At 35.6% G+C, this 16,211-nt stretch overlaps 1 protein-coding gene across 14 annotated transcripts in view; it reads right to left on the bottom strand.

Moving 5' to 3' along the window:
• The window catches only part of MYCBP2 (MYC binding protein 2), a 190,187-nt gene that overhangs the window by 43,148 nt on the left and 130,828 nt on the right, over window positions 1-16,211 (bottom strand). For 4 of the 14 annotated variants that reach the window (XM_051608381.1, XM_051608380.1, XM_051608390.1 and 1 more), the window contains 5 exons: window positions 12,527-12,601; window positions 10,121-10,345; window positions 9,084-9,216; window positions 6,143-6,268; window positions 2,519-2,704 (listed from right to left, as the gene is read on the bottom strand). In XM_051608381.1, the coding sequence (XP_051464341.1) occupies window positions 2,519-2,704; window positions 6,143-6,268; window positions 9,084-9,216; window positions 10,121-10,345; window positions 12,527-12,601 (745 nt within the window). The remainder of the gene's footprint in view (window positions 1-2,518; window positions 2,705-6,142; window positions 6,269-9,083; window positions 9,217-10,120; window positions 10,346-12,526; window positions 12,602-16,211) is intronic. The other 10 variants (XM_051608395.1, XM_051608382.1, XM_051608393.1 and 7 more) reach the window with 7 other exon arrangements.

The following is a 16,211-nucleotide window of genomic DNA, read 5'->3' on the forward strand; positions in this document are numbered from 1 at the left end:
TAAGCTAAAACTAAGCATGTTTAGGACAAAAATCCAAGTGACTTGATGTGGAGTCTTGGAATACGCTGCTTAATGGATTTAACTTTTATTTTCCTGTTTGATACCAAGAGGCTATCAAGTGCTTTGGAAATAATGAATGAAAATAGCACACTTAAAAAGAGCTTCTGTTACAGTTCTAGTATTAGCTGTTTAACAGACATTAAAAACCAGAGTGGAATCTGACCCAAATAGAACCTTTCTGTCTAAGTATTTTTATTGCATATATGCCTTGCTATTCTAATTAATCTTATATTGCAAATTAACCCATTACTTTCTAATATGTTAAGTTTCAAGAAATATAGTGATAACAGAACAAATGGTTGAAACAAAATGTTTAATTTAGAGAGCATTATTTAAGCTTCAAATATCTCTGATAATTTCCTTGACTATTAAACGAATATGTACATGAATATAATCTTACAGGCCTCATTGACAATGCTCTGAGTTTGGATGAAGTTGTAAATGGAGGACTAAAAAATCTGCAAAAGACTAAGCAAGTCTGAACAGGAAATGTCCCTCCATATAATTCTTAAATTTTGATAGTGAAAACAAAAATGTTAATATTTCTCTCCCTTATGCATAATTTACATTATTTGCAGCAAAACTTAAGCTAGATAATAAATGGTTTGGAAGAAGGTCCTTGTATCAAATCACAGTTAGTGCAACAGTATACCAGTTCTGGTTGACTATTTTTACCCTGCTGGAAGGGTAAATAACCATATTGGTTGAGATCTTTTTTTAAAGCTAAGATTACAAATCAGAAAAACTTGTAATTTTTTTCCAGTTCATTATGATTTTATTTGGTAGACTATCAGTGCTCCCCCTATCACAAAAAAAAGGCTTCCTTTTGAATGAGGCATCTTTATTAAAACACACCCCATGGATGTCGCTTACTGAATACAGTTTAGCTACAGCTGTTGAATAGGCAAATCCATTGAGCAAGATCATGTTGGGCAGCCAATAAAAAAATTTGACAGCTTTTCTTTTCATACAATACTATGACCTAATGTACTGTATGAATACACTGTATGGTCTAAATCATAGAATCACAGAGGTAGGAAGAGACCTCTGAAGATCATCAAGTCCAACTCCCTGCCAGAGCAGGAACACTTAGGGCAGGTCACTCAGAAATGCATCCAGATGGGTCCTGAAAGTCTCCAGCGAAGGAGATTCCACAACCTCTCTGGGCAGCCTGTTCCAGTGCTCTGTCACCCTCACAGTAAAGAAGTTTTTCCTCATGTTGAGGTGGAACTTCTTGTGTTGTAGCTTAGTGCTGTTTCCCCTCATCCTATCACAGGGCACCACTGAAAAGAGACTGGCCCATTCCTGACACCCACCCTTCAGATATTAATAGACATTAATAAGGTCCCCTCTCAGTCTTCTTTCCTCTTGATGCAAAGTTGAATCTTTTGATTCGAAGTTGAATAAGAAACTCTGACTTTACTACTCTGAACACAGAAAACTGAAAGTGGTGGGAAAGAATATACAACTTACAAATCCTCAGTGACAGTGGCTGATGCCACTGGCAATCAGCTATTTGAGTAGGTTTTAGAGTAGTCTGCTTTGGGGATGTTTGTTTAAGTCCAGCATGAGTACAGAAGATCACTGGCAGAATACTTCTGATAGTGTTTATAAAAGTGAATTAGAGGTTTTAATCTAGTTGTCACATGAAGCACTTCACTGTCACTTCAATAAGCTGAGCTGGATAGATTCAGGACTGCATAGACAAGGAGACTGAACTGGCTGGCAGGGTCCCACAAGAAAGAACTGAGGTACTTCTGAAGTGCAGTTTATGGGAGACAGAAGAAGACTAGTATTCCTGTGATCCACGCTGTATCTATTCTGTATTTAAGACTATCTGCTGTCCCTCATGCATGCTGATCTTTTATTTTTCAGTAATCAAAAGCTAAACACCTCCCTGTCCACCCATCAATAATCTGTAGTTCACCTCTAGGTGACAACTTTCATGTCCATGCCAATCCCATGAGCACCGAACAGAGGACTACCACAGCCTTTCTTAACAGCAGTGCCAAGTTGTTCCCACTGTCCAGCTACGTTTCTAAAGTCAGGGGTGATGACAAAACTAGGAATTTAGGGTGAAAGAAAATTGAATAACTATGAATTTACTGCAGTCCACTTTTAATGTCCCAAGATTTATCAGCATTTGGTACCATATGAAATATTTACCTTAGTTATAAACCCAGAGTTGCATATAATAATGGAAATGCACTTTCATGACTCATCTACACTGCAGAACACATACAAAAGCAAAACATTGTCAACATAGAAATTAAAGTTGCACAGGTATACTTCTTCAGGTGCATTAGCTCACATGCTTCTGAATCATGAAAAACTTAACCAAACAAAATGAGAAAGGTGCACTGAAGGGTGATTAGTAGCTGGTAAGCAACTGAGAACAGCAATGTCAAAGCTGCAGAAATGGACTGATGAGGCAGGCAGGTAAGGCTGACAAACTTACTCTGAAGCTGTGGCTGAGGCTGCTGGAAGGAAAGGGGCTGTCCGAACACAAATGGACTGTGGACTAGGGAAGAGGGAGGTTTTGCAGCTTGATCAAAGATGGAAGGAGCTGGGAGATTTGGCCGTGACTGAATGGAATTCAGTATGGCACTCAGTTGGTCACCTGTAGCGGGCAAAACAGTCAAAACTACAACCTGTTACTTGTCATTCTCTGGAAAGGCAGAGTAAAATGGTGCTCAATTAAAAGTTTAAATGATGATAATAGAGAAAGCTCATAAATCTTCTTTAGCCACATACAACTCTGGTTGTGGCTAAACATAAAAATCTCTACCTTATGCATAGCAACACAACTACTGAAAAGTACAAGCAGGATTTTTAAGAATCATGGTTATTGTACTGCAATTATGGAAAGCATTTCAAAATAGAGATTTATATTCATCTTGCTAAAAAATGAAGAGCAGCCAAAATAAAAAAAACAACAACAAAACAGAAATCCCTAGCATTTAGAATCACACATGCAACAGAACATGCAGAAAAACATCAGAAAAACTGATGAGAAGGGAAAGATAACATGTAATTAGCCTTTGGCAAGTGTATTTCTGTGCCAAGGCTTTGGTAAATATTTGCTTGGTTTTGCAAACATCTTCACAAGCATTCTGTCATGCTGTTTTTCAAGATCAGGTTGAAGATAATTTTTTAAGGAAGGAAATACCACTTAGGAACTGAAACTGGTTTTCTGAAGAATTACATACATTTGTTGTGAGGCAAATGAAGGCCTTCAAAAAAGCAGCATGTTAAAAATACAGTTTTAATTTCTGAATGCCAATTCTGAAAAAACTGTATGTGAGCATTAGAAAGACATGAAGCCTACAGTAAGAAGGCAGAGTTTATTTTATTTCTGAATGCCAATTTTATTTCTGAATGCCAATTCTGAAAAAACTGTATGTGAGCATTAGAAAGACATGAAGCCTACAGTAAGAAGGCAGAGTTTATCATACTATGTTATAATTTGAAGTATACTTAGTAATATGAGCTGGGAGACACAAGGAGTTTGAGAGAATCTCAGATATGAACCACCACCAACCAAAGTCTAACACTATCACTTCATTCTGCAAATTCATGTTAACTTCAACAGCTTTCTAGAAGTCCTATTAAAAAAATTAGCAGCTAATGCATAATTTACAACTCACTGAATCTACAACATTTTTCAGATTACCAGTTGTCTTTTCACAGAGTGAGAGAAAGACCAGTAGGTGTACAGAACCTTGTATTACTGAAGAACTCCAAAATGAAATTTTGCACTTATTTTCTTGATATTTTGGTTTCAAAATTGAGAGAACAAAACCACCATAAAATATCTGGAACTCTTTTCTAAATAATCACCTGCAGGCATCAATAAATCAATTTTATACCCCTATTTTGGAAGCAGAATATCTAAAAAATATTGGAATCTGTATGTGAGCAGCAGTCATTCCTACCTTAATTACACAGAAGCAATTGATATGTTTAACATAGCACTGGTATTCTTACATATGACAGGTGTGTTTCATAAAAGTAGTAATTATTTTAAAGGGAAGAACATCTGAGAAGAGGCTGAAAGTCATCTGCCCATGATAATGAAATATGGAGGGGGTTAGGGCCATTTGTGAGCCCTATTAAAAACTTGCCTGCAAAGTAGAAGGCTGGAATTGAGAAGACATGGCTAACTCAAATGGGAGGAGTTAAGCCTTCTGCCTTGCAGGTAATATTGTAAATACAGAGGGGATCTATACATCTGATGAGCAGTTTGACATGCTCATTGCCAGTGACTGTATATTCATTGAAACTGAGTTCTTTTGACAATCAAGGGTCTTCAAAAGACTCGCTTCATTCAGAAATTCCTCTAACAGTTAGTGCTTGTGCCTTCAGTTTTTTATTTTCTACAAAATCCAAAGCCTCTTAAGACCTAAAAATAAAATAAAAAATGTATATAAAGTAAGGAAAAAATAATTAATTTGATTTTTGGGAAAGTAGTATCATTATTATTTCAATACAGTTGCCAACAACTCTCTGGTTTTGGGCAAATCAGAAGAAATTCCAGTACACAGAAAATATAAAATCATCTAGTTGAGTTGCTTGCTCACACTTAACATCACAGTTTGAGGGTATGTAGAAAGAACAAGGCCTATAAAATGATATGAAATTCAATACCAGGAGTAGCTTCCCAACTTTCTGTAACTGTAATATCACAAAGAAGCACCTTAGAAACTGTTTAAGACAGGCTATAGTAAAAAAGAATCACAATGTCTTCAGAAACTAGGATGCCTGTTAATATAGAATATTTATCTCCAAGATTTTCTCTTTGGACAACTCAGAAAAAAAAAATATTATTTTCCTAATATGCTTCTGCAGAAAAAGTATAGATAATACTCTTGCACTACTACACAGCTGACATTGAGAAACAAGCTGTAATACTGCCTTATACACTGAACATCCTAAACACTTCCCCTTCTTTGATTCAACCATTACTCTGAAATGAGTATTGCTGAACTGGGAAAAGAAGTTCTGTATAAAAAGCCCTATAAGACAAAAATAAAACACTTCTGCTTTTCCAGCCTTTGCCCAAGAAAAGGTTTCCTATAGCAATGCATGAACAAGTATGAACTGTGTCTTTATGGAGTAAAACTGTGAAATGATAGAAAACTATTTCATGTTATGAGAACAACAAACTAGAACATGAAGAAATAATTTTACCCTCATCTTTTCTTCTTTGAAACAAGTCTTAAATCAAGTTCTTTTATCTAGGAGACCACTAAGAATATACACTGGTGTTAAAAACACACAGCACATCTTCATAGTGGCATGGATAGAGTAGAGCAATGTAAGAGTAGAATAACAAAGTTCTGTGTTTCAATAATATTTTGCAAGAACATCTGCCTTAGCAAAAGTCCCTCCTGTATTATTAAAACTTCTAGAATGAAGAATGAATGAACAGAATGTCTAGAATGAATGAGCAAAAGGCATGCAGTTTGAAGTTTATCGTGATGGGTTATACATATTTACATCTTGCCAATGAAATCAACCACGGTTAAAAACCCTATTTTTTTTATGTCAGTAAAATTAACATTTTATTTATTTCCTGGCATTAGAAACTGGTCTCTCTGTGACTGAAATGTAACTTCAGCTTTACAACTTAAATCTCAAATGGTGTATTTTATCTTGTCATCCCATTAAAGGCACTTAAAAAATGTGGACAGGTAAGAAATGTTTACAAATGTTTCTGATAATTTTAAACCCCACACTTTCTAATTTAAATAATTTTCACACTTTGTCTTAAAAGTATTATTTTATTTCTGCATTATGGTTTTGTGCCTAGCACTATAGAAAGCCTCAACTGAAACTTACAAATCTTTAATGATCCCTTTTATACAGAGTACTTAAATGGAGTGAAATTAAAGCAGAGAAAAAAAACGCAGTTACAACATTAACTACATGTTTTGTAGAACACCTTGAAATTCATTGCACTACTGCTTGTGTCTTACAGAGAACATCCGATGGTGCCTAAAAGAGCAGGACACGAGTAACAAGAACATAGCAAAGTTAAGGAAAACATATTTTTCTTTATAATGCGAGTGTAAAAACATACCTTTGTTATTTCCAAGGCCATAATCAAATCCTTGTCCATTACTGCAGCTTGTCCCCTTACTGAAAGCTTGTATTGAAAAAGGACTTGGGGGAGGAGTCTGAACATTTTGATCTAGAAGGACTTGCTCTGTAAAAAAACACACATCACTTCAGAATTAGACCTTGGTGACTGATTTACGTTGGAAAGATGAGTCACAAGGCAAAGGAGTGGTATTTTTTTTTTCCACAGATACCACTTTACCACTCTACTATAACATTCTCCTTCAGAAAGAAAAGCACACCTCTCTTCCTTAAAGTCCATGCTCTAAAAATAAAGACTTAACACCACGCAGACTGTTTTGTGTTTGACTGAGTTTCTGCCAGCTTTGCCATCCTATGCCACCTAGAAACAAACATCAAGTAGCACCACACCAATCAATGTTTATTTTCTGGACAGAAATAGTGAAATTTATTTGACAAAGGAGGATGGAGAAGAGAAATTTTCAGAATGATGAACTCAGCCAAAAAACTTTTAATCCTGGCTATCCCCATAATAATTCACAGGACATAAGCCATTTTTCCCCCCAACAGATTTATTCATTCCTGATACTACAGTTTTGCTTTCTGCACAGTACTAAAAAGATCTCCAGCTCAAACAAGCCTGGGGTATTTCAGAAGAGCCAAGATAAATAAGACACAGAATCCACATGACTATTTAGATTTAGGGAGACATTACTGATTTAATGTGGTCAGAAATACCAATCCAAGTGATAAACTAGGAAATAATTCAAATGAAATCTTCCAAATGCCAGTTAATAGCTCAAGTTGGCACCTTGAACAAGTTTTCCTTTTGCAAATATACCAAAACTATTGTGGCTTCAATTTAAAAAAAAATAAATCACAACTTTTCTAAGAGCTATCTTTAGGAAACTGCATTTCAATATATGAACTTTAATAGAACACATATACTAAAATATATATATAACAAAAAATTAGCAGGGAGAAGAGGTTGGGAATTGATAATTAGTTTAGAAAAGAAAGAATCTGATTTTTTCTGACTTACAGGCAACTCTAGCTCTTGCCATAGTGTTTCAGCTGAAGTATCTGAGTATCTGCCTATAGATTTGGCCATTTAGTGTGACTTTTGCTCTGTCTGGGACAAATCCTGTTTCTTTCTGAGCACAGATATACCTTGACAAATTATTTTCTATATGGAAAGGATTAAATGGTAAATAAATTAATGAAGCTGAAGAAGACTGCTCAAGGCATGCAAAATACTGTCAAGTATTAACTCCAGGTTATATTTATTCCTTAAAATAAGTACTTTTAAATGAAAATTTCTGCACACTACTTAATTTACTAGCTTCAGAGAAAAGGTCAACATGAGCCAGCAATGTGCACTCGCAGCCCAGAAAAGCCACCTCTATCCTGGGCTGCATCAAAAGAAGCTTGGTCAGCAGGTCAAGAAATGTGATTCTGTCACTCTACCTCACTCTTGTGAGACTCCACCTGGAGTGCTGTGTCCAGTTCTGGACCCCCTAACAGAGAAGAGGGATGTGGAACTGTTGGAGTGAGTCCAGAGGAGGGCCATGAAGATGATCAGAAGGCTGGACACGTCTTCTATGAAGACAACCTGAGAGAGTTGGGGGCGTTCAGCCTGGAGAACAGAAGGCTTTGGGGAGACCTTCCAGTGGCCTTCCAGTACCTGAAGGGACCTACAGGAAAGCTGAGGAGGGTCTTTTCACTAGAGAGGGTAGTAATAGGAAAGGGGTAATGGTTTTAAACTGAAGGAGGGTAGATTTAGATTAGACATCAGGGAGAAATTAAGTGTGAGGGTGGTGAGACACTGGAGTGGGTTGCCCAGGCAGGCTGTGGATGCCCCTTCCTTGGAAGTGTTCAAGGCCAGGCTGGGTGGGACTTTCAAAAACCTGGTCTAGTGGGAGGTGTCCCAGCCTGTGGAAAGGAGGTTGGACTAGATTATCCTTAAGGTCTTTTCCAACTCAAACCATTCTATACATCTATTATACTAGCACAGATTGTCCAGAGAGGCTGGAGATGGTTAGATTTGACTAGACAAGGGCCTGAGCAAACTGATCTAGCTGAATCTGCACTGACAGGGAACTTGGATAGATGATCTCCTCCAGAATTATAAATACTGACAGATCACTCCCTGTCTCATCTTTCATGGGAATGTAGGTAGCCCAGACTCTTGCACAGGAGAACTCATTCAGATGGGCTGGGACCACCTACTAAATAACATTTTCAGAATACCTCAAGTATGCATATGAAGCATTCGGGGTGAAAGAAAGATATTTTAGATCAGTAATGAGAGCCTGTTTGGAGGGAGATCAATGAGAAAGATGATTAGAGCAGGCCAGGGAAAGCAACAAAAACTGTGTGTGCTAACATTTTGTTTATGTTTTCTTTTATTATTTCTAGACCTTACCCCATCTGAACATGAATTACCAGCACAAAAATTTTTAATTTTAAGAGAATGCAATCATACTTTGCTAACTAGACTAATGAATTAACTTGGTGTTAATTGAAAATACAATGTTAAAAATATGTTTACAGGTTTTCAACAGGATGCTGTGTGACCAAATTAAAAAGTCAACAAAAATTATTCCTTCTGCTCTGATTTTCATAAAGACACAAAATAGAGCAGAGAGAACTAACAAAAATGCACAATTATTTATTTAAAATTATCCCCATGAAGGATGGTTAAAATTATGATCAGCAGCTGGTACAGAGGAAAACATTGTGAAATATTTTACCTGTTCTTTTAAAAATATTTAAAGAACATTTGTATACAACTTTGAAGTCCAACTGTGTAAAGCAGCTCAAATGAATTAGTGTAAATTAATGTTATACCTGTTTAAAACAGTTCTTTATTTATATTTGTGGTGTTTAGACTGCTTAAATATTTCAGTTAATTTAAAGAGCAAAACAAAACAACAACTTGCCATCTTCATGTCGGAGGTACTGGTTTCCACCTCTGTCTCTAGCTAACGACCATGCCTCGCCTTCATCACTTTCACAGAATTCTACCATGCTGTTCTTATCCATTTGCACCCACGTACCTTCTGAATTAGTCACCTGATGCACACACAAAAAAAGCACAATTTATTGACTATTCCAATAATTTGGCAGCATGATTCAGCAACTTATTATAGTATCTGAAAAATACACTCATTCCTATGTTTACATTAGAAAGCTAATGTTAAAAAAAGTTTCTTAAATTAAGGCCACAGGCTGAGGCAGACTGAAGGATCAAAACTATTTATGGTACGTTTACAGCTTGGAGCATTTCCAAAAATCATAGACCTGTTTATGTTCAGAAGAAGCAAAACACCAACACCACAACTTCAAAAAATCCAAACAAGCCTAAGTGAAAACTTGAAGCAGGTATTCACCAAATCATGCCTTTTTATTGGTGGCTGCAACAGTAGAATTGTAATACCAAGTAATATATGAAAAGTTTGTACAAGTACTAATTTTGTTCCTGATATTCTGTTCGTGAAATAGCATGACACACTTCATCCTTAAGCCCTTCTTTATGATAAAAACACCACACCTGGACAACTGGGAACAGTACCAACAGCTCAGCAACTGAACAAATGAATACAATAAATACAGAGAAAGAGAATAATTTGTTAATTGGTTAGATCCTAGAAAAACATTTTTTCAATGAAACAAATTTCCGCCAAAGAATATGACAAAAAAGTAGAACGAGAAGCATAATTTTGTGAGGAACAGAAATATATAAGAAAGCATAAGTAACTGCAGCACATTTTTAATATTATTCCAATCAACGCACACATCTAAAAGGCAAAAGACACATTTGCATCAGTAATTATAACATAAATCAAGTTCAAAGGTTAGTACTTATCACGAAGGTTGGAAAAGCAAACCTGTACAGGTGCAGATTCTTTTGTTGCGTTTACTATGGTTATATACTGGTATCTATGAAGACATGAACTGAAGCTACAAGGATCCATACCTCGCCCACTGCCTTGACTTTGTTTCCCAGAACTAACATTCCAATTGGGATACCTCTAAGGTTAGGGCAGCTTCTGATGTTGTGACCTGATGGGCCAGTCTTCACTACCTTGTACACTCCAGGTCCACCTCGAAGGAACGGCATCTCTTGTTCTTGCATCACTGCTTCCTGTGGGCAGTGTGAATTCAGTTCTTTGAAAAAATCATCACTAGTAGACCTAGATTCCTGAGAAGTTAAAAAAAAAAAAAAAGGCAAAACAAAACAGAACAAAACCTATTAATAATGCGTCTGAACTCTTCAGATAAGAAATACTTATTTCAAGACTACAATAGCTTAATTTCAAAGCTAAGAGAGATACTGGTTACATTGCTAATTTTAGTGTGCAACAATGAACAACTACTAGTAAACTGCACATCAATTGAAAAGTTACCATATTACTCTTGAAACAAAAGTGGTATAAATGTAAACCATTTATATATAAAAGGAATATCTCATATCTACAATTAGAGACAAATTATTTATGCAAACCACTTTCACTAAACCTTTCAATACTGACATTTATCAGGATACATGCTCATTGCTTCTCCTGTACTTCTGAAACCCTGAAAAGGCTTGAAATTTTAATATTATCTTTTCCCAATGATATGTTTCTTTTTTCATTTCACATTTAGAATACATTGTTGATTTAGACTAAACTTAAAATTATGACAAAGAGTAACAGCAACACCATACACTGTTAAATGCACATATGGATATTACTGCATATTTATTATTTTTACTATGCCAGTAAAAATGGCTTGAAAATTTACTTCATCTGGTACCAATTACAGTTGAAAATTATAGCCAAACCTGAAAAGAGAAAACACTTTTTGAACTTCCAATTAAGAAAAACTGGTAGTTACTAAAAGAAGGGAAATATTAGCATAGATTTTTCAGCCAGCCATAGCTTCATAAAAAGGCTATTATACAGAAAAATAGAAGGGATGGGAGTAAAGTAACACATATCAGAAAAAAGCAAGTGAGAAGCAGGAGTGAGCTCTATTATACTTACAATGCAAGTCACAGGTGCTGTTAAAAGAACACCTGGGAGTTAAGAACTAGGTAATGCCCTATGGAATGAAGCCAGTGGCTCACTTAGTCCATTACATTATGTTTAGTAATGACAACAGTGGATACTCTTAAAAGTAGCATACAAGTCTTCATTAGTGGTCTGTCCTTAAGTACCAACAGCACTTAAAATATTTTTATTATGGATGTTAGAGAGTATACCCTGTTTTCTTTAGTATTTGTTTACGAATCTGATTTCTGTAAATTTAATTTCTTCTGAATGTGCAGATACCTTCTGACTCCATGGTCTCCTGTAACAACACCTTCCAGGAGTTCAGTTCCTGCTGTGTAAAATAATGCTTTCTTTTATCAGTTTTAAACCAAACTTCTGCTTCTGTTATTTCCTTTTCAATTATAGCAATTTCCTCTGATCTCTTGTAATCGTAATATTTTCAGGTTTTTGGTACGGAAGTCATAGTATGCACTATGGCCAGAATAAAGCAGCAGTCTTTCCATGAAATTTGTATACAAAAAAATGAATCTGTTCTGTAAATACCTAATTTTCAAAGCAAGTTAATACAAGATGAGGGAAATTGGCTGAAGGAAAAAAATAGATCTGTTTGTTTTAAAGACATTTTAAACATTGTCTAGATCTTGATATAAAAATAAAGAAGTTTGGTATTTTGGGGAAAAATATTCAGTGGTGTCACAGTTTGACTCAGGATCAGCAATTAAACCAGTGACAATAGTAAGTTTTAAAATCTCTTAGCCAATGTATGCAACAAGGAGTGTCATCTTGACTACAAAGTTCATTTGGAAAAACCTCTATCTTAAGACCATTAAGGGACTGCAAAGAGACTTACAAGCACTTCTGTAGATAAACTGCTTGTCTGTACATAACCTAACTTGTTCACATAATTATATAATTAAAAAAAATATTAGGAATGGGCTAAGTATGATTAAATAATTGTGGCTTTATTAATACAAATACCATCATATTAGATGCTGCGAGTTAATTGTGTACCTTCCAATAACAGAAAAAATGTACTAGTGCATTCTGCATCAGAAAGAGAATGAAAACCTTTGTAACATTACAGGCCATCTCTCTGAATTTTTAATTTGGATCATTAAAAAAGGAGAATGCTACTTATGAATTAATGAAAATTCAATAACCTGCCCTGGAATTTTTTTTCTCATCATAGAAGAAGAGAAACAGAGCATTCTGTGCAAACCTGCTAGTTCCTGTAAAAGTAATTCCAAGTTAAACAGACTTCAAAGAATATTTGGTGTAAAGATGAGTCATAAGGTACAATCTGAAAACATGAGATACAGTGTGACTGTTCCTGTCATTTAACTCACCTTAGGGGGTAAAGCTTTGGAAGTCCATGAAAAAAAGTCCAAATCCCTTACTCCTTGGCTAGCATTAAAGACATTCTGAGCAACGAGTTTAAAAAAAAAAAAGACATATATCAACAAAGAAATGGGAACAAAGAAACATTGGAGGAAGAAGCTCAGGTACTATAATGCAAACTTTCTCCCCAAGTAAATTTACTGGTAGAATGCTATGCAAAAGGAGGAAGTTTTGTTTTCCTAATCCAATCACCTGAGTCCATTGCTCACCATGGCAAATAATCCATTAAACAAAAACAGTTTAGCATGTCAAAAGCTCAAAATGGATGTAGTGTGTCATGCCATTTACTGAAATTAAGAGCCAGACATTTCTTATAAAGCCTGAGACTTTGTGCACAAAAAAACCCCCATATTTCTGCTACAGTGAAACAGTAGTTGGTCCCACCACAAACCACAGTTTTATAGCTGTTCTGAAAGATAATTTCAGTTATTGCAGATCAACTGCACATGGACTTTAAGTTGCCACGACAGAACTGAAAAGATGCAGAAGGGGTAAGCTCACTATTTTTGAAAGCAATTCACTTGCACAGAACAATTCATCAGTTTGCACATCAAAAATGGCACCCTTTACCAGAGCCAGAAGTTTCAAGAGTGTTGTAAGACAGAGTTCACTGATTTTCATAACCACTAGAGAAAGGAGCATTGATATTCTGTTTATTTTTCCTCTCACTGAAAAGCTAGGACAGCATTTTTTAATCATTGGAAAACATGAAAAAGAAGCCATCTTGTCTCCATAAACTGGTGTTTACTCATGTCAAAGAAATCTTTACTGTTCCTGTCAAATGAAAGAATTAATAGTACATAGATTGTAGTAGTAATAATCAGTATTTATGACAGAATCCCTTTGGCAAAGCCACCATTTTATCTATATAAACAAGAGAGTATCAAAGTCTTATTTCCTATCCCCACCCTGACAGGGGAACCAAGTGAAACTCTTGGACAGCAGTAAAATTAAGATTTAACAGCAGTTGAAGAAAAGGTAATGAAACCCTTTAAGCATAAACAATTACAAAACACTCTTGGCATGCCTCTTCTGTATGCCTTCAAAAAAACTAAGTGGATTAAAAAATAAGTATACTCATGCTTCTCTCTCATGATAGAAGCAAATCATCGAGCTATGTACTCTTTGCAAAACTTCTGCTTACATCAAGTTTCAGTAATGCAAATTATTTGCCATTTTGACAAAACCAGGGAAATTGTCAAACACCAGCATTTCTTTAGAATTTAGCACCTCTACTCAAAACGGAAAGAGGTACCAACATGCTAGTGAGATACATTTTGGGGCACTGGGGAAGGTGGGAAGGGTGTTAGATATGGAGATGGGCTGAGCTCAGGCTTATCAATTCAACATAAAACTATGACAACTATGAAAAGCCTACATTTGCTTAATGAGGGTGTATTTCATAGCTATCCAATGTAATTTAGTGGACTAGTTGTATTACTTTGCAGCGTTATCTTGTATTTCCTCATGGACTTACGGATAGAGGAACAGACTATCCATGCCTAAAATATTTAAGTGTATTTCAAGTATCTATTTTTGTATCATAGAATCACAGAATCATAGGGGTTGGAAGGGACCTCAAAAGATCATCTAGTCCAACCCCCCTGACAGAGCAGGATCACCTACAGCACATCACACAGGAACGAGTCCAGCCGGGTTTTGAATGTCTCCAGCGAAGGAGACTCCACAACCTCTCTGGGCAGCCTGTTCCAGTGCTCTGGCACTCTCATAGTAAAAAAAAAATTTCTGATATTCACTTTGAACCTCCTATGCTCCAATTTGCATCCATTACCCTTTGTCCTATCACTGGTCATCACTGAAAAAAGCTCCATCTTCCTGACACTCACCCTTCACGTATTTGTAAACATCGATGAGGTCACCCCTCAGTCTCCTCCAAACTAAAGAGACCCAGCTCCCTCAGCCTTTCCTCATAAGGGAGATGTTCCACTCCCTTAATCATCTTTGTGGCTCTGTATGTTATAAAGCTGTATGTGTAAAGCATACAGAAGAAATCAACAGCAGTGAAGTGAGGCCATGCTGGTGTAGCAACAGAAAGAGGATCAAACCAGCAGCTCTCCTTTGTTCTGGGAGCTTTAGAGCTTCCTAATTTCCTGGCTGTTAGCACACTGTATGCCAGCTGGGATGAACAGACCAGGCACATATTTGAGGATTAAGTTTTCATTCTAAAGAAAATACTATCTACAAGCTTTATAGTCAGTCCTTATGCTATCATCTGTACATTTAGTTAATTTTTTCCTTTCTAGCTTTTGCTTTCAAAAAAAAAATAAATTCAGGAGCTCCTCCAGGAAAAAAAAAAAAAAAAAAAATCACTTTTTTTCTGATAAAGTTTCAGAAACAAATTTTAAAAAGCAAATAAAAATTACTTGATTTCAACACCAAAAATTAGCATACCATTAAGAAGCATTGAAAATCTCAACTACTACTGATTTTCAAAGCTAAGGCTTATTTTAAACAATGATCTTGACATTTAACCCACCTTAGTCTTTCTCTCCAATTGCTTTCCATTATGTCTAAAATGATGGTCTAAGCTCCACATTCAGCTTTCTGAGGTTCTGTGACCAAACACTGCCATCTACATCCTAATTCTGGTTCTTTCTTCTATTGCAATAATGGTTTCAAAAACCATTTTCTCAATCCTGCTTACCTATGGTGGTTGGGGAATGCAGTAATATAACTGGGCAGGAGGATACAACATTCCTTATTATTAAGTTTGACATTTAAAATGAACTAACAAAAATATATTTAGAATATTTTTTTCTAAAGTTAAGTTCTAGAGCTTAAGCAAGTTAAATTATTATTCTTCCTAGTGTGTACTGTTCTATGCTGTATGTACCTTTCTACTAAGTACTGTGTGTAATCATGAATACATAATTGTTTGTGTCTAAGGAACTAATTAAGTTTGTGGTGGTTTTTTTTTCAAAAACAGTTAACTGATGTCACAAGATAGAAGATGAAGTAGCTACCAGGGAAGGCAACCACTTGACCCTCTATTAAGTTTATAGTCTCATAATCATACTACCTAACAATGGATTGGATGTTTAAGTTTAGATGAATGGCTACATAGCAGCTCCTCATGAAAGGATTTCACTATACAGCTTTTCTTAAGAAGGTGAACAACCACAGCTCAAATAAACAGTCTGGCAACTACAATGGGCCTCTGCTTTCCTATGATCATTTATCTTTAAATATATCACAGACCTGATAAAAATATACATAAACAGTGTATTTAGGAGATCCAGGATACTAAGTATTTGCTTTATCATAAAATATATTGTTAATGTCTACAGAGAAAATTAAAAAAAAATATATATAGACAATATATATGCTCTAAAGACAAGAGGCTGAAGTTTATACTGCTGAAAAATTGTATTATTTTCTTAGTTCATCGTTCTATTAATACAGTGATGAAATAGAAGGATTCAAGCTTTCTTTAAAACAATATATCTTAAGTATATTTTACAAAATGAAATGAGAGATTCTATTTACTTAAGGGATGATTAGAAAAAGTCTGTGTGCGTAAATGTGACAAAGTACTGTAATCAGATTTGCCAAGCCTGCACATGAGTTGAATAAAAATTAAGTCTAATAAAATTAACGTGATATTCACCTGAA

This window comes from Apus apus, chromosome 1 (genome assembly GCF_020740795.1).
Source record: "Apus apus isolate bApuApu2 chromosome 1, bApuApu2.pri.cur, whole genome shotgun sequence".
In the NCBI taxonomy this organism is placed as follows: Eukaryota; Metazoa; Chordata; class Aves; order Apodiformes; family Apodidae; genus Apus; species Apus apus.